General features: G+C 38.5%; 1 protein-coding gene and 1 pseudogene across 1 annotated transcript in view; both read left to right on the top strand.

The window, feature by feature from the left end:
- DTL (denticleless E3 ubiquitin protein ligase homolog) overlaps positions 1–27,374 on the top strand; it is a 49,587-nt gene that overhangs the window by 8,189 nt on the left and 14,024 nt on the right. Inside the window, 10 exon segments of the mRNA XM_013979970.2 lie at positions 2,711–2,772; positions 2,857–2,977; positions 10,082–10,147; positions 11,363–11,475; positions 12,686–12,759; positions 14,630–14,733; positions 15,045–15,149; positions 17,938–18,050; positions 24,541–24,630; positions 27,077–27,212. Coding sequence (XP_013835424.2) covers positions 2,711–2,772; positions 2,857–2,977; positions 10,082–10,147; positions 11,363–11,475; positions 12,686–12,759; positions 14,630–14,733; positions 15,045–15,149; positions 17,938–18,050; positions 24,541–24,630; positions 27,077–27,212 — 984 coding nt within the window.
- LOC110255535 lies at positions 8–1,686 on the top strand (annotated as a pseudogene).

Below are 27,374 nucleotides of genomic sequence, written 5' to 3'. Positions count from 1 at the left end.
AAGTTGAGGTCTAACATATTTGTTTTAACATTATTTTTAATTATAAAGCCTCGAGGAAATTATTATTTGAATACATTTTCAATGATATTCACTTCTGATTGAGTCTGTGTAGGGGCCAGGCTGAAAGTAAATGGTAGACTGTTTTTCTGTTGATAACCTAACAGTGGCAAAGCCTTTACTGAAAGTTAAAAATACAATTTAGAATTTTAAAAAGTTCTTCTTTTACAAAGTTAAATTTTTTATACTTAATATGGAGAAACATTTCTTTAAAATATTTATATTAAGCCCACGACGGCTTCATCACCTTGACCAGTATGGGGCAAGTGCTGGAGAAACACATGGGCCACCAGGAGGCGGACCCTCCTGCTGCAGAGCCTTGGGGACTGGCTGGCACACCACCTCACCTCTTTCCCCCTGGGCTCGTGACCTCACAGCACGAACCCCCCGGAGGGCTTCCCAGCTGATCACCTGCTCGGACTGCAAGGCCAGCTGTCCAAGTGCCTGTTGGCCAGGCCCTGCTGTAGAAGGGTCAGGAGAGAGATGACTTCTACCTTACCGAGCCCCGGGCTGTCCAGCTCACTCTGGAACTGATCACGCCTCATGCAGTTGCTCATCCACTGATTCTGGAAGCTATTAATCAGCAGGTTCTGAGCAACAAGTTCGTTATTGTAAGAATGAGAGCATGTCTTTTGAGAAGGGAAGATTGCCAGAAGTTTTCCCAAGGGCAGGAAGGGTATATTTTTCTATCAGTGGCTGGTGGTATTCATGGCCCATGGGCTGATCCAAGCCTGTACCCTCACCCGCAAGGATGTCATCAGCTCTGGAGGACAGTGATGGGACTCACCAGAATGTTCTGAGCTCGCCACGTAGCCCCAGATTCAATTTGTGGGAGTTTCGGCCTCACTGACACCCACGGTACAACCCATGGCTCTGACTCTGGTTTCGGCCAGTAGAGAGACTGCAGCCTTTTCCCCTGACTTCAGCGGACAGCACTGGGATGAGGAAGAAGAGCCCCAGTTGCGCTGTGGGCCTGTGCACTACAGTCCGGAAGGAGGTGTGCACTGTGCAGCTGGAACAGAAGGCCCAGGGCTAACCTGACGTAGGCCTGTCGGTCTGTGAAGACTGGAGGCCCTGCCCAGCCTTTCCTCACAGACTCTGGTCCAGAGCATTCTCCTAGGACCAGGGAGGCCTGGGGCTCATCATGCCATCTGTGCTGGGCACCACCACCTGCATGACGGCCTATCTCCTCACTGCCACCTCTTCTAGAATCTGACTATCTGCCTCTTCTCTGGAATGTTTATGGATGGTTTAGAGGAATGATGGATCCTCTTTTTTTCTGAGAACGATTCATCCATTTTCACAGAGGAGCTTGCCAAAATAAATAAGTAAATGCAGCAACTCTATTAGCAACATCTGGCGTATTTTCCTTAATAAAAGTCAGTGTTCTATTGAAAAAATTTATATTGAACAAGACCTCTTCCATATATAAGGCAAAGTTGTACTGACCTGAAGAAGCTGATAATTTGGAACTAGTAAATCAAGTGTTGAGGTAATGAAAATAAACAAAATCTATACATGATGTAGAAAGGAATACAAAGAAAATGCAACAGGTATCTCAAAAAGCTTATGTAGGAGTTCCCGTCGTGGCGCAGTGGTTAACGAAACTGACTAGGAACCATGAGGTTGCGGGTTCGATCCCTGGCCTTGCTCAGTGGGTTGAGGATCTGTGGTGTAGGTTGCAGAAATGGCTTGGATCTCGCGTTGCTATGGCTCTGGCGTAGGCCAGCGGCTGTGGCTCCGATTGGACCCCTAGCTTGGGAACTTCCATATGCCTCAGGAGTGGCCCTAGAAAAGGCAAAAAGACCAAAAAAAAAAAAAAAAAAAAAAAAAAGCTTATGTAGGTAGTAAAGAAGGTAAGGTAAATTTATCATGAAAGATGGGACATTCGAGGTGGACTGTGGTATTTAGAGCAGTGGAGGGAAAAACATTAGCAAAGGCCTAGAGGTATGAATGCATAGGATATAAGGAGGAAATAGGGAGTGATCCAGTCTGGTTGTCGTAAGATATACAGAGAATAGGGAGATACAGCCAAAGTGAGCAGAACTTTAAATATCAAACTAAAGTACTTTCGACTCCATTCAGAAAGCGTGATGAAGATTTTTGAGAATGTGTCGTTAAGATTCCGTTTTAGAGAATGTATCACCTCATGGGAAGCAGTTTGCTATCAAATGGTAGTTTTACGTGGTGATGACAGGAATGTGTACTGGGTGTGAGCCCACAAATTCTTTTTGGCCCCTGGACCGTAATATACTGACCGCTGGCCTTTTCACTACAGCTTTCAAAGCATTTAAACAGTTACTGATATGGAAGGAGTTCCCGTCGTGGCGCAGTGGTTAACGAATCTGACTAGGAACCATGAGGTTGCAGATTCGATCCCTGCCCTTGCCCAGTGGGTTAGCGATCCGGCGTTGCCGTGAGCTGTGGTGTAGGTTGCAGACGCGGCTCGGATCCTGCGTTGCTGTGGCTCTGGTGTAGGCCGGCGGCTACAGCTCCGATTCAACCCCTAGCCTGGGGACCTCCATATGCCGCGGAAGCAGCCCAAAGAAATAGCAAAAAGACAAAAAAAAAATAAAAATAAAAAATAAACAGTTACTGATATGGATAGCACAGAACATAGTTTAGACATTTTACCTTCTTTCTTTTTATTTAGAATGGATGGCTCACTGGAATGCTGTCTTTGACCTGGCCTGGGTCCCTGGTGAACTTAAGCTTGTAAGTGACTTCTATTTTATTGGGATCTGGGTAAACACTGGTGAAGGGTTGCTTTATTAAACTGTAAAACCTTATTTTTGAAAGGTTACAGCAGCAGGTGATCAAACAGCCAAATTTTGGGATGTGAAAGCTGGTGAGCTGATGGGAACATGCAAAGGTCATCAGTGCAGCCTCAAGTCAGTTGCCTTTTCTAAGTTTGAGAAAGGTAGGTATCTGCTTACCCTCTTTTATCTCCTTAACCTCCTTCATGGTGAAGTAATAAGAAGCTGCATTTGTTACCACCCTTTCCCTGTCAGAGTTGCTCTTTTACCTACATAGATGATTGAGATTCTTAATATGACTTGAAAACCTCAATGAAATTAAATTGAGTTTTAGTCCCATTCTAATGGATATTATCTCCAGTTTGTCCCTGAAAGTCTAGCATGTTCAGATCATTTTTTTCTATAACCTTGCAGATAAGGTAAAAATTCACCAATAGCCACAATACCTCAGTTCAACTTTGAGTGGCCTTTGAGGTCAAACCCAGTACTGGACACTGATTAACTCCATTTGTAAAATAGTTACTTTACTTATAATATTTAAATGGAGTGTGAGGCTGGGATGGGAGACCTGATAAACTGGATACATTTCTCTACCTAAAAAATATGCCATGTAATTAACTCCCTGGTATGTTTTCAACTATTATTTACTCAATTAATCTTTCTATATTTATTTTATTATTATAAAGGAGAAGATGTAATACAGAACAGTACTATAGCTGCTAGGGAAAAATTTAGCAGGGGTGTCTAATGAGCTCTTCATTTCTGGGGGATTTTGTGTGTGTGTTTTCTCCTTCATGGTTCTCACTAAGAGCGAGACAATAGACATTCATCTCAAAGAAGTGGATGAGTCAATCTGACTTTAATCTCAGAATAATAGAGATGCCCGTTATAGTCTGTTTTATCATTAAAAAATAATCCTATTTTAAAAAGGAATATTTTCATTTGAATAAATATTCCTGAGCACTCAGGAATAGTAAACTGAGTTGTTGAGCTGGTTTGGACTTTTTAAAAAGGTCAGTTGGTTGCTGTTGAGACTGAAACCTTTAAGGGAAAATAACATACAGTTTTTATCTCTGCTTAACTTTTCATTAACATATCTAAGGTATAAAGTTAGGTATGCTTACATTCTCATTTGCTACACTTCTATGTCAGAGTTCATTCTCTGAGTTTAGAAAAATAATTTAAGGTCATGCAAATTTACTTAAGGTAAATTTGTTTATTTAAAGGGCAATAAAAAAGGGAAACAGAAGTTCGCATTTGGCTCAGCAGTTTAAGAACCTGACTACTATGCATGAGGATGCATGTTCAATTCCTGGCCTTGCTATTGCTCAGTGGGTCAAGGATCTGGTGTTGCCACAAGCTGCAGTGTAGATTGCAGGTGCAGCTCTGATTCCATGTTGCTGTGGCTGTGGTTTAGGCCAGCATCTGCAGCTCTGATTTGATTCCTAGCCTGGGAACTTCCATTTGCCACAGGTGCAGCGGTAAAAAGAGAAAAGAAAATGAGGTGAAATAAGAATGCACCTTCCCCCCCGCCAAAATCTGAGAAGCATATAAATGCTTAGTGTTTTGTTTGTTTGTGTGGGTAACATGGTAGAAAATATCGTATTTCAGTTCTTGCAGCCCCACATGGGCAGGTTACAAATACTCCAATAGGACATAGTTATAGTAGGAGATATTTCCCTAAGTATCTACCACCTGAAAACAAGGAAACTTCATTTCTAATTGTTAGTTACAGATATTTGTTTTGTGTGGTTAAAGGGATGTTAGAACTTCTAGTGGATAATTAGAAATAATTATGAGTGTTTCTTTTTCTTCTCCTACAAACTTACTTTCAAATTTGCACCTTCTTCATTCTTCATTTTCCAGTTTAAGGCCAATGCTTCTTCTAGGGCACTGGTTCTCAACCCTGATTGACATTAGTCACCTGGGGAGGTTTTTTAAAATACCAATTAAGTGTAAATCTGTAGGAGGTGGGCCAGGCTCAGTTTTGTTAAAAGTTTCTCAAGGGATCCCAGTGTGCAGTAAAATAAGGTTGAGAAGCATTCTTAATCCTCCTTAAGACCTTATGCCATCACTTACATCCCCACAACTCCTCTTATCTTCAAACTTTCTCTCTCTTGGCTCTCCGTAGAAGAAGATTCAAGCATATCTGTGGTCTGTCCAAAAAAGTTAAACACCTTACCTTGTAGTCCCCTTTATCATCCTTTTTATTTCCTATCTCTTCTAAGTTTCTTAAGAGTAATCAAAAGCTGGTTAAATGTCCTCTGGAGTTCCCATCGTGGCTCAGTGGTTAACGAATCCGACTAGGAACCAGGAGGTTGTGGGTTCGATCCCTGCCCTTGCTCAGTGGGTTAAGGATCCGCCGTTGCCCTGAGCTGTGGTGTAGGTTGCAGATGCAGCTCAGATCCCGTGTTGCTGTGTCTGTGGCTGTGGCGTGGGCCGGCAGCTACAGCTCCGATTTGACCCCTAGCCTGGGAACCTCCGTATGCCGCAGAAGCGGCCCAAGACACTGCAAAAAAAAAAGACAAAAAAAAGGCTGGTTAAATGTCCTCATCTTAATTTGGTTCGATATGTTTTTCTCTTCCTGAAATCAGCCTGCCTCTGCTTGTTCAATACTTGACACTTCTGGCCATTTATTTTAAAATTTATAAAAAGTTTTTCTTCCTTGGACTTTGATACAGCGCCTTCTGGTTCTCTGTCTTTCTGTTTATTCCTTCATGATTGCTTTTGTGAGCTCCACTTCTTTAATTTGAAGTGTTGGCACAGCCCGGGATTTGGTATCTGGCCTTCTTTTCTTTTCAGTCTATACCTTCTCCCTGGGCAGTTTTCATCTATTCCAGGATTTTTTTTTTGCTCCATTTATATTGAACCAGATTGTATTTCCAGCTTTCACCTTTCCTGCAAGCACTTCAAGGTCAGCATATCCAAAACTGAACTCATGATTTCCCCCAGCAACACCATCTTTCCCCTGTCCTCTGATTCCATTTCTCCTCATCCTGAAGAACTTCCCTTAACATTTCTTGCAGTGCAAGTGTGATTTTAATAAATCCTGTTTGTTCTCCTTCATCTGAAAATGTCTTTATTTAATCTTCATTATTAAAGGATATTTTTGTTGGGTATGAAATTCTGGGTTGGAAGCCTTTTTTCCTTTCATTATTTGAAGATGTTGTTCCACAGTCTTCCATGGTTTCTGTTGAGAACGCTGTGGTCATTTGAATCATTTCCCTGCATGTAATATGTTGTTTTTCCTGACTGCCTTCAGGATTTTCTGTCTTAGTTTTCAGAGGTTTGACTTACGTGTCTAGGCATGCATGGTTCCCTTCAAAGTTATCCTGTTTGAGGCTTGTTGAGCTTTTTGAATTTGTGAATTTACAAATGTCTTTCACTGAATTCTGAGAAGTTTTCTGCCCAATTTTCTCTCCTCTCCTGGGACTCAAATTACTCTTGTATTAGACTTTTGAAATTGTCCCATAAATCCTTAAAACTTAATTTTTTTCAATTTTCTTAAATTTGAGATAGAATTAACATACCATAAAATTCACCCATTTAAAGTGTATGTTAAGAATATTTCCATCAGCTGGAAAAGAAACCAGAACCTGTCAGCAGTATTTTCCATTTTCCCCAGCTCTACCTAAGCACTAACTTAGTTTCTCTCTATAGATTTGCCTGCACATTCGTGTAAATGGAACCATACAATATGCAGTTGGCTTCTTAGCATAATATTCAGTCTTATTTTTCTCTCTTCCTCAAATTGAATGACTTCTGTTGATCTGTCCTCAAGTTGATAGACTTTTCCTCTGTTCTTTCCATCCTGCCCTTAAGCCTGTCCTGTGAATTTTATCATTTCAGAAATTGTGGGTTTGGGTTCTAAAATTTCCATTTGTTCTTGATAATTTCTATTTGTTTCTCTGCTGAGATATCTCATCTTTTCATTGACTGAGTGCCTCTTTCTTTGCTTCACTTGACATAGTCACTTATGTTTTACAACCTGACCTGATAAATCAGTATCTGGGTTGTTTTGGGGTTGACCTCTGTTGATTTTTTTTCCCTTGAGAATGACTCATTTTGATGGCTCTTTATAGGACAAGTAATTTTAAGATTGTACCCTAGGCATTGGGAATGGTAAGTTGGACCCTGAATTCTATTATACAGCTCAGAAGTGTTGGTGTTTTTGTTTTAATAAGCAGTTAAATCATAGTCAGATTGTATACTCAAACCTGCAGGAAGGCAGTCAATTCAGAAGATCAGATTTCAGTTCATTTCTTTAAGCCTTAATTGCAGGGTGCTTTTAGTTTTCAACACACATACAGCTTGGGGGGTTGAGCCGTAGACTTGGTGCTAAGTTTAACCACAGAATTAGGGTTTCCCTTTCTCTGCTCTCTCCAAGGTTTCCTATTCCCTTTGGCAGCTCTTGTTGCCTCAGGTCTGCTTTTCCTAGTTCCTCTGGCTCAAAAGATGGTCTTTCTGTTGGCACTTCAGCTGCCTGATACTGATGCTACCTACAACTGTGGCTGCCCGCAGGGTAAAACCGCAAAAAAAGCAGTAACTACCTACAGAATCCTAAAGACTCTACCAGAAAACTGTTAGAGCTCATCAATGAATTTGGCAAAGTCGCAGGATACAAAATTAATACACAGAAATTGACTGCATTTCTATATACTAACAACAAACGATCAGAAAGAGAAATTAGGGAAACCATCCCATTTACAATCACATCAAAAAGAATAAAATACTTAGGAATAAACCTACCTAAAGAGACAAAAGACGTGTACTCTGAAAACTCTAAGACTGATGAAAGAAATCAAAGATGACATAAACAGATGGAAAGACATACCATGCTCTTGGATTGGAAGAGTCAATATTATCAAAATGACTATACTACCTAAGGCAATATACAGATTCAATACAATCCCTATCAAATTAGCAAGGACATCTTTCACAGAACTAGAACAAAATATGTTAGAGTTTATTTGGAAGCACAAAAGAACCAGAATAGCCAAAGACATCCTGAAAAAGAAAAATAGAGCTGGAGGAATCAGGCTCCCTGACTTCAGACTATACTATAAAGCAACAATCATCACAACTGTATGGTACTGGCACAAAGGCAGAAATATAGATCAGTGAACCAGGATAGAAAGCCCACAATTAAACCCACACACCTACAGTCAACTAATCTATGACAAAGGAGGCAAGAATATATGGGGAAAAGACAGTCCCTTCAATAAGTGGTGCTGGGAAAATTGGGCAGCCACATGTAAAAGAATGAAATTAGAACATTCCCTGACACCACACACAAAAATAAACTCAAAATGGATTAAAGACCTAAATATAAGACCAGATGCTATAAAACTCTTAGAGGAAAACTGAATATTCTCTGACAACCACAGGAATATCTTGTCAGATCCACCTCCTAGAGTAATGACAAAAAAAATAAAATAAAAAAATGGGACTTAATTAAACTTAAAAGTTTCTGCACAGCAAAGGAAAGCCTAAACAAAACAAAAAGACAATCCACAGAATGGGAGAAAATATTCGTAAATGAAGTGACTGACAAGGGATTAATCTCCAAAATTTATAAACACCTTCTGCAGCTCAATACCATAAAAACCAAACAACCCCATCAAAAAGTGGACAGAAGATCTAAACACAATTCTCCAAACAAGACATACAGATGGCCAAAGAAATACATGAAAAGATGTTCATTCTCACTCATTATTAGAGAAATCCAAATCAAAACCACTATGAGGTACCACCTCACACCAGCCAGAATGACCATCATCCGAAAATCTACAAATAATAAGTCCTGGAGAGGGTGTGGAGAAAAGGCAACTCTATTGCACTGTTGGTGGGAATGTAAATGGGTGCAACCACTGTGGAAAACAGTATGGAGATTCCTCAGAAAACTAAAAATTGAACTACCATTTGATCCAGTAGTCCCACTCCTGGGCATCTCTCCAGAGAAAACCATGACTCGAAAGGATACAGGTACTCCAATGCTCACTGCAACACTATGTACAATGGCCAAGGCATGGAAACAACCTAAATGTCCATTGACAGAGGAGTGGATAAAGAAGATGTGGTACATATACACAGTAGAATATTACTCAGCCATTAAAAGGAAAGAAATAACAGCATTTGCAGCAACATGGATGGACCTAGGAATTATGCTAAGTGAAGTCAGTCAGACAGTGAGACACCAACATCAAATGCTACACTTACATGTGGAATCTTAAAAAAAGGACACAATGAACTTCTTTGCAGAACAGATACTGACTTGCAGACTTTGCAAAACTTACGGTTTCCAAATGGGACAGGTTGCGGGGGGGATACACTGAAGGTTTGGGATGGAAATGCGATAAAATTGGGTTGTGATGATTGTTGTACAACTGTAAATGTAATAAAATTCATTGAGTAATTTAAAAAAAAAAGTAACATCCTAAGCCAGTAACTTGCTTCAGGTGTTGACTCCCCAAAATTGCATGTGTTTGTTCTGTCTATAGGACCTTCAGATGTAGTTGTTTTTTGTATTTTGACCTGAGTTTACAGCTAATGCAGGTGGATTAATTTGCTAAATGTTCACTCTTCATATAGAAAGCGGAGGTTTTTTAAATTTGATTTTAAAGAATAAAACATGACAGATAAATTGGAGTTCCTCTGTGTTCCCTTCTCAAATCTCATTGCCCTCTTTCCATCCCTAGAGGCAACCCCTTTCACAAATTTTATATGAATCTGGTCCATATTTTTATACAGAGACAATATAGCTTGGAGGTTTGCAGTATGGGCTCTAGATGCATGCTGCCAAAAATAAAAAGCTTTGGAAGTTACTTATCTTCCCTGTGCCTCAGTTTGCTCATCTGTAAAACGAGGATAATTCCCACCTAATAGTGTTGATAACAAAGGTTGAGGTCATTTATAAAAAAGCACTTAGCATAGTGTCTAGAACATAGTAAGCACTCGATATATTTTGGTTATTGCTTGATTATCATTCTTACTACAATTTACAGTATGATATTTTGTTTGGTTTCAAGAAAACACACAGAGGGATTATTCTATCACGTTTTTGCTCAACATAGCATTTTGACTTCTTATCTTTTTCCCGTCACCACTTTGCTTTCTCTTATTTGTGTTGAGCTATATATTTTATCATTTTTAATCCCCTGTGCCAATTACAGTACCTAACATACAATAGATACTCTTGGAAATTTAAATTGAAGTATAAGCATCATTGATTGGTTTTGTTAACTTCTTGGTAAACTATTTCTTCACAGCTGTCTTTTGTACAGGTGGAAGAGATGGCAACATTATGGTCTGGGACACCAGGTGCAACAAAAAGGGTAACCTAATTTCCTTTTAATGTTGATAAATGCAGGGTTGCTCCGGAGTAATTTCGAATGAAAGAATGCTTTCAACTGATTACCACCAGGGGGCACATTTTCATAATTCCTCAGTTCTGCTCCATTCAGTTCTCAGGATCTTAGTGATTGTTCCAGGAATACCCTCCATATTTACCTCATGTTGTCTTCTGAACTGTAATGCATTTATCTAAATTATTGATAGAATTGAAATTATTAGCATATGATCTCACTGGCAAATGGTCTTTTATTTTAATTTTTTAAATTCAGAGGCTTTAAAGACTTGGATTAAACATAATTATGCTCACATTACCCCATGATGCCGTAAGCAGAAAGCAGTGATCATCTCCCTGCTTACTTTCATTCATAAATATGTATTTTTTTAGTAGACTTTTTTTAGAGCAGTTTTAGGTACACAGCAAAATTGAGTAGAACACTTAGAGTTCTCTCTGTGCTGATAGAGACCCTGTCCCCCCATAGCCTCTCCCACTGTCAACATCCCACACCAGTGCTGAACATTTGTTAACAATTGGTGAACCTACACTGAGACGTCATTATCACCCAGTGTCTATCTGTACTTTATGATTCAGTCTTGGTATTAAGCATTCTATTGGCTTTGACAAATGTATAATGACGTGTATCTACCTTTATAGTATCATACAGAATAGCTTCTCTCCCTAAAAACCTTCTGGGCTCCTCTTATTTATCTCGCTCTCCCCCCATGCCCTGGCAACCACTGATCTTTTACTATCTCCATGGTTTTGCCTTTCGTGGAATGTCATAATTGCAATCATACCGATATAGCCTTTTCAGATGGCCTTCTCTCAGTAGTGTGTATTTAAGGTCTGTTCATGGCTTGGTATATCCTCATCTTTTTTAACACAGAATAATAAATCATTGTCTGGATGTACCACGGTTTTATTCATACATGCCCCTACTGAAAGACATCTTGGTTGCTTCAAAGTTTAGCAGTGATAAGAATTGCCGTATGAATAAAGCTTCTATAAATATCCATGTGCTTATTTCCTTCTCACACAGTATAATCTCACCACAGGAGATACAGTAAGTAGAGCTGCTGGCCTCTAATTTCACTAATCTAATAAAGAATATAATTTTGAGATCTTATATATAAATATTACATTCAGCATGGGAACAAAGTTCTGAAACCTAAACCAATTTCCTTCAAATATCTTGCAGATGGATTTTATAGGCAAGTGAATCAAATCAGTGGAGCTCACAATACCTTAGACAAGCAAACCCCTTCAAAACCTAAGAAGAAACAGAATTCAAAAGGGCTTGCTCCTTCTGTGGTAAGGTTTTATAGCTGTATACGTGTGTGCAGGTCTTGACAGTACCAAAGTCTCATTTTAGGGAATTCATTAGGCATAAAATGAGAGCCTAGCGATTCAGTCAGTGAATGAGAATCTTTATTCCCTCTTGGTATCACGGCTTATTGCTTAATACTTTGTACACTGCCTATGGTAGTGGCTCTCAAACTCTAGTGTGCAGCAGAGTTACTTGGCGAAATGTGAAAGATACAGCTTCCTGAGACTCATCCCTAGAGATCTTTATACATACATTTCATCTACAGTGTAATGGGATTCATTAGGAAGAGGCCAATGGGTAGTGTGAAGAAGCATATTAAGTACCATAATATAGTAGTTTCTGTAGAGGAGAGGGATCCCTGTTGTTGTTTTCATAATACAAATTACAGAAAAGATGGGAGTTTTTTATATTTTTGAAATATTTGGCAAAAGATTATTAAATATACTGAGGAACATTTGGGTGGAATATAGTTACTCGTTAGCATCTTTTGGTCAAAGCTCAAACAATGCCCATAATACATATTTTTCTTAAAAATAAATCACCAGTGTTCTTTATTTTGCTAATTTTCCCTGGTCTGTAGCATCTAATATTTTGGGAATGTGTGGTTGCTAGAACATTAGAACTTAAACTGCACAGGCATGAATGGAAACTGACAAGGTTAGCATTGGTCTTTGGAGGCCAGATGAAATGAGTAACATTTTAGACATTGCATCAGATTCTGAGCCAAGAAAACTTAACAGCAGTGAGGAGGTAAAACTCCACTGAGCTCCTTTAGATTTTTCAGAGCATTTATTCATCTTCATCTAGACATCCTATATGATAATCTGGGTAGACGGAACAGTTCATAGATGAAACAGGTACAAGTTAAATGAGTTTTCTAAGGTAGGGATGATTCCAGGTAGAGCCAGCAGGCTGAGACGAGTACCAAAACCCTTTAAACACCAGTTTTTTCTTGTGTATAAGACAAAGCATTTGTGCTATGTAATATACTTTGATGTTTAGGTCATTTTCTTGCTGAATTACTTCTCGATCTTTGTATGTGTCTGACTAGAATTATTGGGAGAGGGAGAATTTAGTGTAATTCAGAGTTTGGAGAGAAAAACCATCATGTTGACACCTTGGTCTCTTGATAGTGAAGATTGTTATACCTCAAATATGTTTTCTGTCTTATCTTTTTTTTCTTTGTGCTGTTAGGATTCCCAGCAGAGTGTTACTGTGGTCCTCTTTCAAGATGAAAATACATTAGTCTCAGCAGGAGCCGTGGATGGGTAAGAAAGGTCTTTATTTCTTGGTTCTTTTGATGAGCTGTCTTTCTAGGAACCGTGATTGGGAAGTCACCTAGTTCCATTATAATTTAATGTGTGTGCTTTTAACTTTCAGCATAGTATGTAACCAGCTGAGAAACAGATCATACTGAAAATTTATCTCTTTGGGACTCTTGCTCAAATAATTAAATGAGATAATGTGCCAACTTAGCACATTGCCTAGCACATTGGAGCAGTGTTAGCTGCTGCTGCTTTTATAGAGAACCTGGAGGGTAACTTGCTTGGCTGTGCAGTATAATTTAATCAGTGACCTTATTTTGAGAAGTAAGATTTCTATCACAGGCATACCCTGGAGGTATTGTGGGTTTGGTTCCAGACCACTGCAGTGAAGCACATATTGCCGTGAAGTGAGTCACATGGATTTTCTTGGTTTCTCAGTATATATAAAAGTTAAATTTATAATATGCTGTAGCCTATTAAGTGCGATAGCATTATGTCTAAAAAAAAGTCAACAAGCAGAGTTTAATTTAAAAATACTTTAATGATGAAAAATGCCAAGACAATTGCAATAGTAACATCAAAGATCACTGATCACAGATCATAACAGCAAATATAATAATGATTTAAAAGTTTGAAGCATTGGGAGGATTACCAAAATGTGACACAGGGACATGAAATGAGAAGATACTATTGGAAAAATAGAACCTATAGACTTGCCACAAACCTTCAATTTGTAAAAAAAAAAAAAAAACACACGGTATCTGTAAAGCCCAATGAAGCAAAGCACAGTTAAAACAAGGTATGCCTGTATTTTGGATTTTATCTTCTCAAGTTTAGTAATACTCTAAAAGAAAGAATCTGATTCTAGGCATGTAATTGGCATTCCTGGGGGTAGTCTAACTAGATTGATAATAAGGCCTAAGGACTTTAACATATTTTCCAACCATGATTGATCTGAATGTTTGGCTTTTGGATAAGTTTGTGATACTTCTTGATTGGTTGCTTTGTTGGAATTTAATAAGTTCCTTGAGTATAACAACTCTTTCTTGGATACTAGTCGGGTTCAATTCCACTGCGCCACAATGGGAACTCGAACTCTTTCTTTTTAAAATACTCTTCTTCATCCCCCTTTTTGCCCATATATCTCCCAAGACATGTCTCCCTTCAAAAACTGTACTTTAAAAAAAGGTGATGGCTTAATAAACTAGGATTTCTATTTGTCCTATGGACACTCAAATGCTCTGTGGACCAAATTCTCTGGATTATCTAAGGGTAGTTAGTTATTTTTGTGAATGGCTATGAAAGTTTTGTTTCCAAGGATACTGCCTTTTTATAATGAAGCTTGTGTTTTCACGTTGCCAACAAACTAGGTGTAGAAAATTATCCCAACAGATGAAATGAAAAACATATTTCACAGGAAAATTTGCTTCAACTGGATTACTTAAGGAGTTAATGTATGGAGATACAACCATGGGAATAAAGCTTAATACTTATGATGTCAAAGGTTATATGCAGAGCGTTAAAGGCTTAGGAAGTGTTGGAGTTGTGTGTGTGTGTGTGTTTCTTAAAACAATGAAACAATGACTATCAGCACTTAACCTTCATTTTCCTTTTCCGCTCCCTTGAAGTAAACTCAAGGCAACCCATCAGTGGGTCAGATCACATCCGTTTCCGTTCTGCCAGAATTGTTAGCCCGACACTGGAAACAACTATATGAGATAGTTCAGTCTGTTTCCCGATGAGATATCCTCACAGTTCTTGGTTGATGTACCAGAGGATTAGATTAAAAGTCATTTCATGTTCAAATGTAGTTGAAACTGGTTGGGATTGGAGAAGGACTACAAAATATCTATTTCTTTACCTTGGTTTTTAGGGTAATTAAAATATGGGATTTACGTAAGAATTATACTGCTTATCGACAAGAGCCCATAGCATCCAAGTGTTTCCCGTACCCAGGTAGCAGCACCAGAAAACTAGGTAAGCCTTTGCATACGCTAGAGGACTTTTTTGTAGGGCTTTTTTTGGATACCTGAGTTTTTGTTACAGTTTTAAAAATAATTATTAAGCTAGTTTTCAACCACTGTTATTCTCAATTGACTTGAGAAGCTAATATATAGAAGTATCTTTTTTGAAGTTGACAAAGTAAAAACTCAGAAGCCTAATTTTGGTTTGTGTATGTTTGGGGGAAGAAGAATTCTGATGATGCGTCTTGTGAAATCATCTGAAAAGATTATCTTCACCTCAGTTCTCCGTCATGAGTGCGTGCTAATTAAAGTTTCTTTTTCCAGGGTACTCAAGTCTGATTTTGGATTCCACTGGCTCTACTTTATTTGCTAATTGCACAGATGACAACATCTACATGTTCAATATGACTGGATTAAAGACTTCTCCAGGTAGGATCTTAGTCATTGGTCCTCTTCCTTGGAAACTCCTATGGACTTTTTGTTAATGATAATTTAATGTCGACCTTTTTTCCAAATTTATTAAGATATGTCAGGACTTTAGGGTCTTTGATGTTCCAGTGCTGTTTTCATAGATGTACTTACCTTGTGATGATTTCTCAAGTGATCAGAATCCTGCTCTATATTGTGACTTAGTTTTGACAGAATCTCTCCTGAAATTATGCCCCTGTGGCTACACCTAGAATTATCTTATTTTATGTAGGATGGAGAAGGCTATTATGCTTAGCTTTTGTCCTGTTTAGGGATTGCTCATTCAAATTAGAGGGTTTAGGTGTTTTAAGGCTCCCAAACAGTTCCTATCTACCTCAGCCTTCTCTTTAATTTTGGACAGAGACTGTTTTATCTCCAGATGTTTTTCCCAACCTCCCCCTTTTTTTTCCTTGAAGAAAATTATAAGCAGACTCTGATTATAAAGCTGATAACAGACATTTTTAAAAAGTCAAAGTTTCTCAAGCACACTCTAGGAAGGTTGAGTTACATCATTTTAAGACTATTATCAGTTACTTAAGCAAGCTACATATTAGTAACCTACTTATTTCTTAGGTTTGGCTCTGTCAGAAACACACTTTGAATTCTATAACCAATCCCTATAGCTACCCAGCTCCCACAAAAGTAAGATGTGTTGATTAAAAAGAAATCTCAAAATCATACAGAGAGTTTAGCTGGGCTTTTACAGAAGTTTCTAAAGACTGACCACAAGCCATTATTAGGACTTTGGCAGTATCACAATTGGCAGTTTCAATGCTCTGGATTATATCCAGTGTTGTCTAAACAAGAGTAAGAGTATTTGGAAGAGGGAAGAGGTTGTATAACTTTCTTTGCTGTCTTCCTGAATGGAATCAGAACTGGACAACTTATTTATCTAATCATATAAAGCACACTTCAAAATTTTTCTAGAAAAGATAAAAGCCTAATGCTAATTATATTATCAGATGTCCAAGAGCTCTTTCTGTATCATTTTGTTATAGTGTGACCCTAAAAGCGGCTTTGAATTTAGTTTCTTGCCACCAAACAAATATGCCCAAGTGCACTTTGCTAATAATTTAGTAATCTTTTTCCTGTGCTCCTTAAGTAATTTGATTGGTTTTCATAGATATGTCGATGGGTAGATAAATAGCTCTGTTCTTTACAAATTAGAGGACAGACGTGTATGTGTGTGTGCACGTGCATGTGTGCGTTAAAGCCAAGATAGGTTTTAGAAGGATTTTTCACGTTTTGAAACATTTCCTATGTACTTTATGTTGGTTTTCTTACACCAGCAGAGGGCAATAAATACTTAAGAGTTTAATGGGAAATTTGGTCTATAGTTTTCCATTCATCGTTTAGAGTTGAAAAAGATAAACTGTTAGAGTTTTGCAGTTGTATTCAGAATAAAAGAGCCTGTTTGTTTTGTGAGAATTTATCTGTCATACCATAGTAGCGATATAGCATGTGTATCTCAATTGATTCTCTCTTGCTTAACTTTCACAGTAATAGTATTTGATATGGAGGGTATTTGATATGCAAGCCTTTTCTTGAAAAGCTATAAATACAGTTTTTTCTCCAGTTTTATTCTAGCAAAAGGAAGGAATTTTTGTGAGTACTTATGGAAAGCTGTTAAGTCCCTTAGTAATTCTTTTTCCCGTCCATTAGAAGATTGAAGTGAAACATTTTTTCACTTCAGTGTATCTTTAAATTCTCCAATGACTGAGGTTTTTTCATTTTTTTCCTGGTTGTGTTCTGTTGCCAGTGGACTTACGTTTTAGTCTCGTTAGGATAGAAGAACATGTTGAGTATGTTTTGCTAGATCGGGTAGTGAGAAGCCTAAACCTAACCTGTTTGGAGTATCTTACACATGAATACATACCCCACTGGCTGCTTCTACTCTTCAGCCTTTAAAGTGCTGGATTAAAGATTACCATATCTCAGACAAGCTATCCAAATCTTAACTCCTTTCACCGATTTTTACCTTTTTATATAAACAATTGTGTGAAAATCTCCTGGGTTCAAAGCATTATAAGGTTAGTGAGGAAAGAATAAGATACAAAATTTAGCCTCAAGATGGAGTTCCTATTGTGGCTCAGTGGAAACGAACCAGACTGGTATCCATGAGGATTCAGGTGCAATCCTTGGCCCCACTTGGTGGATTAAGGATCTGGTGTTGCCATGAGCTGTGGTATAGGTCGCTAACTTGGCTCAGATCTGGTGTTGCTGTGGCTGTGGCATAGACTGGCAGCTGTACTGCAGTTCGACCCCTAGCTTGGGAGCTTACATATGCCACAGCTGTGGCCCTAAAAAAAAAAAAAAAAAAAAAAATTTAGCCTCAAGAGATTTGAAGTCTAAGAGGAAGAAAGACTAATATATAATGCAATGGGAAAAACATAGCGTAGGGTGGGGAGAGAAGGTCTGATAAAGGCCTTTTACTAAAAGATTGAGCACTCGCTGTGTTATTTTCCTTTAAGAATGTTTTTCATCACTTTCTTCTCTATACCAAGAGGAGTATACCACACCAAGTCTTTGGACATGGATCTTGAAATTGGGTCTAATTCATATAAAGCTCTTTTGAGGATTTTGCTTATTTTTCTGCAAAAGGCCAGTTCTTTTTCATTTGGTGACTGTAGCTTGACCATCTGCTTCGGTCGTCAATACACTAATAATACTTGTTAGAACATATGTGCTGTCTTCATTTATTTGAAAACTGGAAACAATTACTAAGTAGTTTATTTTTTTCTTCTGGCAGTGGCCATCTTCAATGGACATCAGAACTCTACCTTTTATGTTAAGTCCAGTATTAGTCCAGATGACCAGTTTTTAGTCAGCGGCTCAAGTGATGAAGCTGCCTATATCTGGAAGGTAAGTTACCAAACTTTCCCCCTAAAGATAAGACTAAAGTATTCCTGCAAATAGTTCTTCTGTCCAAGATGAAGTAAGTTTAATGTAAATCCATATTTAGCTTTTCTATATCGCATGTTCAGTAAAAATTGCTTCTTGCCTCTTGGTATAGCCAAAACATCACTCTGATTGTCACAGAATATATCACATTTTCATGGTCAGAGCTTCTCAGAAATTGACAATCCATATCCTCCAACAGTTTTACAGATTATCAGGAAGTTGAGAATTTAGTAGACTGGAAAGAATCTTAAATACTTTGTCCTGCTTCCTGAAAAAAAAAAAAAAAATGCTGTATTGCCTTTTAGCCCTGTATTTTCAAAATCATTCAGAATAGTAGTATTTTGATCATAAAATCCTATACCCAAATCATCCACAGATTCTTACATAAAACATTCACTTAAAAATACTTGTATTGCAGTTCCCATCATGGCTCAGTGGTTAATGAACCTGACTAGGAACCAAGAGGCTGCGGGTTCAATCCCTGGCCTTGCTCAGTGGGTTAAGGATCCATCGTTGCCCTGAGCTGTGGTGTAGGTCGAAGACGCGGCTCGGATCCTGAATTGCTGTGGTTCTGGTGTAGGCTGGCAGCTATAGCTCTGGTTAGACCCCTAGCCTGGGAACCTCCATATGCCTCAGGAGCGGCCCTAGAAAAGGCAAAAAGACAAAAAATTAAAAAATTTAAAAAAAATAAATAAAAAAAATACTTGTATTATAATTGTGTTCTTTGCATTCCTCTCAGTGGCCATTCTTCAGGGTACCAGAATAGATGTGGCTGCTTTATCAGTTCCGTATAAATTTAATAGCATTATTTATTCATTTATTTATTTTAAGGCTCCCAATTTATGTTACACCAATTTTTTTTTTCACTTTTTAAATAAACAGTGGTTCTAGAGTGACTACTCTAGGCTAAGAAATTTAAAGCTGTTCATTCAAAGTCCAGTGGAGGGGAGTTCCCATTGTGGCTCAGCGGTTAACAAACCCGACTAGGATCCATGAGGATGGGGTTTGATCCCTGGCCTCCCTCAGTTGGTTAAGGATCTGGCGTTGCTGTGAGCTGTGGTGTAGGCTAGCACCTATAGCTCTAGTTCAACCCCCAGCCTGGGAACCTCCATAGGTTAGGGTGTGTGTGGCCCTAAAAAGGAAAAAAAAAAAAAAAAAATCAAGTGGAGAAAATTGAAAGCAGTACCTGCTAACCACTGAAAAAATGACTCTTGTGGAATAATTGATTATGGAAATATATCTGAGTTCAGAGAAAGGTTAAGAGCGTTAGGGCATTGCTTTTCTAGAGCTAGAAATTAATTATGTTCTAGATTGCCCTATATTTCATAAGTGGCCTTGACATTGGTGAATAGAAAGATTAGAGTTCACGTATTTTGGATTTTAGAGTCATAATGTCTAAAACTTCAGTATTATCAAATCCCTTCTCAGGAGGAAATTGTATTAGTCTTGCCAGTCTCTAGGAGGTCATATCTTTAGTGCAGGACAGGGGTAGAGCCTGTCAGATATGAAGCATAATTCTTCAGCTTAATTTCATCTGGTCCTGGAGAGGTACTAAAAAATGATTTCTCTATGTACCTAAAGTTGCAAAAACGCAACACTACCTTATCAAAAGCTCTTAGTAACAATATCCTAGCTGGTCACAAGGTGGAGATGTTGTTCCATCCAAGATGCTTTTGTGTTGCCCTTGCCTCTTTTTCTACAAACCCATTTCTTTCATTTGCTGTATTTTTTTTCCCTTTTTTTGGTCTTTTTGTCTTTTAGGGCCTCACCCTCGGCACATGGAGGTTCCCAGGCTAAGGATCCAATTGGAGCCATAGCCACCGGCCATCGCCACAGCCACAGCGACACCAGATCTGAGCCTCGTCTGCAACCTACACCACAGCTCAAGGCAGCGCCTGATCCTTAACCCACTGGGTGGGGCCAGGGATCGAACCTGCATCCTCACGGATGCTAGTCGGGTTCGTTAACTGTTGAGGTACTACAACAGGAACTCCCCTATTTGTTCTATCTTTAAATGAAAAGTTGCTTATAAAATATACTCTTGAGACCCTCATCTTACAGGAGTTTTTAACCTAGCTTCTTGTCTATAAAATTCTTCTGACTTGAGCTTTAAACCTCATGTGACTAGCACTGATGTATCTGTCTTTTGGTCTTGTCTTATGCTTCATATCTGTTATCTTTTGATTTTCCCTTTCTCCTTCCCTCACTGTCTTACATTCCTTTCTCTACTTTGGTTTCTGGCTTAGCTAGAGGATTTTATTCCTACCAAGGTCTGTATCTTTTTAAGGTTCTTCTTTAAAAAAAAAAAATTCAGACATACCAAAAAAGCATAATAAAGGATTATGAAAAAAAAATTTTGGCATTAACCATTTTTAAAAATCATTTAAAATCAGTTTCTTAAATATATGTGTACATTAAATTATATATATAATTATAGATATTGTGTGTGTGTGTGTGTGTGTGTGTGTGTGTGTGTGTGTAGTTTTGCTGCCAGTTCCTGAAGTTCTTCCCTGGCTCTCCTCTCCACTATAAAGGCCTTTTTGGTTGTTTGGTTGGTTGGCTTTTTTTGTTTCTGTTTTTTTCTGTTTGAGGAAATCGGGGTTATGGAATGCTTCCTGTCTTTACAGATACCTGGCTGTTCATTCGTAACCCGTTTTCAGACATCCAGTCAGTGGCTATCACACGCATGGGTGACCCTTTCTGAATTCTGGGCTGGGTCACATGTTAGTGCTGAATGATGTGGTTCAGACATGATGTTCTCCTGCCTGTCCACACATAACTCAGTGTGAAGGCTCTGATATTTGAGATCCTGGCAAACTTAGTGCTCCTAAAATTGAATTTGCCTAGCAGGGTGGCTCAGTTTCTCTTTTCCATGATAAGAAAGTGGAGGAGGGGTGTAGTTTAAAAACAAATCCATACAAGCTGAGTATTCAGGCTGTTAGGTTTTAGGAATCAGGAATTCTCCCAGGTTTTAGGGTTTTCCTTTGCCAAAAAAGCCCGTGGACACGAGAAAACAGTGGAAGGAGGGAGTTTTAGATCTCAAGACGGAAGAGAATGGCCTTTAATGCTTACCACCACCCAGCAAATAGGAGATGTAATACAGCAGACTTTCTGACACTGAAGCCCAAGACTTAAAGATAAAAAGATTTATATTTTTTTCTTTTTCAATTTCCTACCCCTTGCCCTCCCCTCACCCCTACTCTGTCTGTCCCTGGTTCATTTCTGATGCAGCCACTGGAGAGTATTGAAGTGGTTATAAATAAACTGATTTGGCGCTGTCATTCTACCGCTGACTGGCGAAATGCTGAGCCTGACGCTTTAGGAAGTGTAAATGATCTCATGGCAGAAATGAAGATTAGGCTCCGTTTCTGACCGGGCGGAGTAAGGAGGTTTGTTGAGGAAAGGTGCTCGTTCAAGTATACAAAATGTTTTTTGAGGTCTGTAGGTTAGAGTCCGTTACTTCTAAGGGTACCTTCATAGTTCCACAAGTTTTAACTTTAGAATTCTTACTGCCTTGAGTTCATCTTATTCTGTAACAACTAGAATTTGTAAGAGAGGATGATTTTCTGTGTTTTGACCATTCCCAGATTGTGCAGATGTGAATGTCTCTTGGACTTCATAGTCGCTTCTTCCTATTTAAAAGTAGAGGGAGGCTTTAAAAAGATGTTATATAGTTATGATAATGTTTTTGTAATAATGAAGTGAAAATAAAACTTACTTGAATAAAAACAAAGGATTTAAAAGTCACCCGAGTTTCATTAGAAGAAACTAATCTTCTTTAAAGTAGTCACTAAGTATATTTTACATACTAGGGTAATCCTCAACTGTGAAACTACTTGTTACTAACGTTATAAAACTTGTTGGACATTTGTTCTCATTTCATCCCACAACATGCCCTTCCCTCCACTGTTTTTTTTTAATTGAGGTAGAATTTGTACAATGTAAAATTGACAATTGTAGTCATTTTAAAGTGTACAATTCAGTGATTTTTTTTTTTTTAGTATTATCACAGTATTGTGCAGCTATCCCCACTACCTCATTTCCAAACATTTCCATCACTCCAGAAAGCAAGCCCATACCCTTCAAGACTCACTCTCCATTCCCCTCTTCCTCCAGCTTCTGGCAACCACGAACTTAGGTTCTTTCTCTACGGATTTGCCTATTCTGCACATTTCCTATAAGTGGAGTCATACCATACACGATCTTTTATGTCTGGCTTTGCTTTCACTTAGCGTTTTCAAGGTTTATCCATGTTGTTGCATGGATCAGTCCTTGATTACTTTTTACAGCTGACTATTCCATTGTATGTGTAGGCCTGGTTTTATTTATTCATCAGTTGATGGATATTTAAATTATCCCACTTTTTGGCTCTATGAATAAAGCTGCTGTGAACATTCATGTACGAGTTTTTGTTTGAACATACATTTTCTTTTTTTTTTTTTTTTTTTTTTGTCTTTTTGTCTTTTGTCTTTTTGTTGTTGTTGTTGTTGCTATTTCTTGGGCCGCTCCCGCAGCATATGGAGGTTCCCAGGCCAGGGTTGAATCGGAGCTGTAGCCCCCAGCCTACGCCAGAGCCACAGCAACGCGGGATCCGAGCCGCGTCTGCAACCTACACCACAGCTCACGGCAACGCCGGATCGTTAACCCACTGAGCAAGGGCAGGGACCGAACCCGCAACCTCATGGTTCCTAGTCGGATTCGTTAACTACTGCGCCACGACGGGAATTCCTGAACATACATTTTCAATTCTCCTGGGAGTATATACCTAAGAGTAGAATTGTGGGCTCACATGGTAATTATTTCCATGCTTAATTTTTTGAGGAACCCTCCCTTCACTTTTAATACGATGTAAAGTGCCTGGCTTATGATAATCATTCAGTAGACGCTGGCTTTTTTTATTACTGTTATTATGCCTGGCCTATCAAATGGTACAGAGTTGTTCCAACAGGTCTATCCTTTGTTTTTTTCTCTTAAATCCTGTAGGTAAATGCAGAAATACATTCTATCGGTGGTTCTATTCTTGGCATTTATTTTCATCTCTGGTATAGATATTCAGCTTCTTCTAGGTATTGTAATGCCTAGGAAACTGAGGAAGGGCAGTGATATCATGAAATGGAAAGCTACAGGCAACAAGCAAATAATCCAATGGAGTAAAATAATATATTCTTACCCAGGAGGGTCAGGGGGACCTGAGGGTTTCCTCTTCCTTTTAACTTGTTGCTACCAGTCCTCCTTGGGCCTTGGATAAAGAAACCACGGGCTGGACCATTGAGAATGTCTGTGACTGCTGAAATAGACACTATCTTGAGAATCTTTTCTAAAATACGCTGCCTTGTGAGAGAATGAGCCCTTGTTCTCCGTGGCATTGTAGGAGCAGGCAGCAAGTGAGAGCATCTTAGATCTCGGGGAAAAGTCTCCTTTTCTGTGAAACTTTAATTAACCCAGCAAGGCAAATGAGATTCTGCTCTTCGTCTTCTTTGGCTTATTGAGTCATTACATATGTGCCACTTAACCCCAGAGAGGAGTAGTAACCTTATGAATCAGTGTGTCGATCCCACAGCTACAGTGTGAGGCATCCATGAAGCTTACTTAGTCATTCTCACAAATATTCCTTCCAGAGTGCCCCCACTTTCTTCACACAAATGAGCAATGATTCAGAGCTTCAGAAAAATGAAAAGAATAATTTCTCTTTTCAAACACTTGTGCTAATAATAGTTATGTGAGTTTGTACTCCATGTTGTGCTGATTAATGCCTGTGGCCTCTTGACAAGGATTGACAACTCTGAATGAATCTGCTGTCAAATGCATATCACTGACGTTTCAATGAGGGGGAAAATATGATTCGTAGTCACGTGTAGTACTGCACAAATGCGACCCTTCTTTACACATTAAAAAGGTATTAAATGTGGCAGTACTTGAAAATTCAAGATTTTTTTAAGCAAATGAACTAAGATTTTAGAGGAAATTTTTTTCTCCAAAAGGATACCAGAGTGTCTTGTAAAATATAGCTTATATGAAACTTTGGGCTTTCCTCAAAGTCAGTGAGTCTTCTCTTGGAAGAAGACTGTCCTCCTGTCCCAGGAGATCCGTCTTCAGGATTAACCAGTCTAGGTTCCACTTGAAGTGCACTCCCTTGTAGCTGACCTCGCCCTTTCAATCTTCAATTTTAGTCAAAATATGTGTAGCTAAGTAGTCCTGACTTGAAATAAGTCCTGTCCTTGTATCGAAGCTCATATTGTTTACTTACTTTGGCTATTTTCATTCTATTTTCAGATTAATGACAAATGTGTCTATTGGGTCTCTTTCTGAGCTGTAACTAGACATGTCGGGGGGCCTTTGGTAACAGTCCTCACCAAAGCTAAGGCAGAGACGTGGAAAGATTCACACCTCTGTCTGGGAGACCTAACACTGGTCTGCTGACTCGTTTGTTTCTTTTTTGATGGCGTGATAGGTCTCCACACCCTGGCATCCTCCTACTGTGCTCCTGGGTCATTCGCAAGAGGTCACATCTGTGTGCTGGTGTCCATCAGACTTCACAAAGGTTTGTAAATGAATCTCTGTAGTTGGTTTAAAAAGTAGATCACAGATTTGGAGGTTGAGAGTTAATACAGACTTTTATCTTTAAGTACACATTTAAAAGATCTTGAGGCTGTCTAGGATCTGCATCATCATTAATCACACATATTCTATTTTTTTCTGCCGATACAGATAATGTATTACACACTAAGGAGTAAGGATGCATTTCTTTTCTCCCTAGTCATTTTGTCCCTAAACATAGAATTAAGTTTCTAATGTTATTAAAAATTTATCTTAAAATTGAAGGTAAAAAGAAAATCTAAGATGAAAACTAGTCTTGAACGTCTACATATTATCAGTGTGGTGTATCAAAGGCAACATCTTGACTGGTCGTCATAGTTCAGTTTGGGTTTTCACATGCCTGAAAAATGCTTACTGTGAAATCTTAATACGTTAGGTTGTAAGAGTAGCCCAAGCTCCACTCACTTACCCAAAACCTACTGCCTTTGCTCTTTGGGTTTTCTGGGTTTAACAAGAAATGTCTGTTCTGTGGAGATCTCCTTTTCACCAATTACATTTTGAAACTTTGTTGCCTTTTGTTCCCATCTGTTTGGTTTGTTTGGGGGTTTTCTTTGGGTTTTTTTTGTTTTTTGTTTTTTGTTTGCTTTTTTTTTTTTTTAGGGCAGCACCCGTGGCAATATGGAGGGTCTCAGGCTGGGGGTCGAATCAGAGCTGTAGCTTCTGGCCTACTCTATAGCCACAGCAATGCCAGATCCTTAACCCACTAATCGAGGCCAGGGGTCAAACCTGCATCCTCATAGATCCTAGTTAGATTCATTTTCACTGAACCACGATGGGAACTCCCCATCTGGTTTTTTTTTTTAATCTTCCAGAATCTTCTCATCATCTGATTTACTCATGATATCCTTGCTAGCTTTCCAGTACTGCTGTGAATTTCTTTTTATTTCTATATCCCTATACCACTTCCATGATGAGTTTCATGATAGACCTTTTTTGAAATCATTACTTAAATCACCAGTAATTAAACCCCAATGGCATTTTTTCTCTCAGATTCCATGTAATTTCCATGAAATATCTTCTTTTAACCTAGAATTTTGTATCTTCATAAAACTTACTAAGATGAAATTTTTTTTAATTATTCACTTAATTATGTCATCTTTTTCCATCCATCACGTACTGTCTTTATCTTTATGCACAGAAAAAGGAAATGGCAGGGTTTTTTACCCATTCTAATTTTTTTTTTAAGATTTTTTTAATAAATAATTTTGTCCATAGCCTGGAATTAGGAAAGTAAAGTACCACTTAAAAAAGAGAGATTTCGACTGAAATTGGAAAAACTTGGATTTAAATTCTAGCTCTGCCACTTAGTTGTGGTGACCTTGAGCAAATAACTTTATTCTCACTTTATGGATGAGGTTATTTGGGTATAAGGCTTTTTATATTGTGAAAATTAAATAAGATAAAGAATGTAGATTTTCTGACACTCGGACTTAGTAGTTAGTTGTTATGTAAATAATAACTTGTTAATAGACCATAGAGTAACTGGGGATTCCAGGCATTTCTTGTTGAGCTGTTAAATATGTGTGTCTTCTTTTGGCCTCCCAGTAAGGAAAGGAAAAAGCTGCCAGTCTCTTGGGGGCCAAAACTTAAGAGAACGTGTGTTCTTTTTTTCTCTCTCTTTAGTGACTGAAATAGAGAAACTATATAAACAAATGCTGGGGAACAGCTCTGGTACCAGTGGCCATTTGCCACAAGCTCTTCAAGCTGGACTTTCCCTGCCATAAAAGGCTTGGGACCAAGATCAGGAATGGTCAGATATTTTTAAAGGGGCAAAGGTTATTTTTAACTTCTTTCAGCCTAGTGAACTTGTTGTTTTCCCAGATTGCTCTTTTACCTATCTGAAAAAGAATCTTAGGGGATGGCTTCATTCTACTTGTCACAGCATACTGGGGTCATGGACTAAGTCAGATCTTGGGAATGATCCCATTACTATAGCAATAAGCCAGAACTTGTGGAATTCAGAAGAAAGTCATAGAAATTGAATGTCAGTACATAAACTAATGGATTATTTAAGAGTGAAGAACATCTTAATTATATGTTTCATAGTTATGTAGGTGATAAAGATACTGACTTGTCCAACTTGTTGAGGATAAAATGCACCTGGTTTTATAGTAGAGCTTTGGGTTGGGTAAGAAATGACTGGTCACAAAAGATATACCAGCAGAATGTATATAAAGAAGAAATTAAAGACTCCACTGCTTTGGAAATCTGGAATGATTCCTGAAAGCAAGGAATGGAAGTTATCTGACCTTTCAGATAGCGTTTTCTATATCCTGTTATATCAGCCAGAATAATCCTCCAGTGATGAGTCCTTAAGACACATAGACTTTTTACATTGTTGTTGAATCTTTGATTGAAACTTATTAACTCCCTTCTGGATTTCTCTGTAGATTGCTACCTGCTCTGATGACAACACACTGAAAGTCTGGCGCTTGAATAGAGGCTTAGAGGAGAAGTCAGGAGGAGATAAACTCTCCATAGTAGGCTGGGCCTCTCAGAGGAAAAGAGAGGCAAGAGCCGACCTAGGTAAGGATTCCAAGTTTTTTATGGTTTGATTGGTTTATTTAGTTCTCGTAGCACAGAATGATGAGCTAGATTTGCTCTTGTTTTGGTGTATTTTTAAAGGAAAGTACCATCTTACTGATATTCTTTTTGCTTTTTAGGGCCACACACTTGGCATATGGAGGT

This window comes from Sus scrofa, chromosome 9 (genome assembly GCF_000003025.6).
Source record: "Sus scrofa isolate TJ Tabasco breed Duroc chromosome 9, Sscrofa11.1, whole genome shotgun sequence".
NCBI lineage: Eukaryota > Metazoa > Chordata > Mammalia > Artiodactyla > Suidae > Sus > Sus scrofa.
The sequence above is the reverse complement of the archived record's forward strand: the minus strand, read 5'-3'. Positions and strand labels throughout refer to the sequence as shown.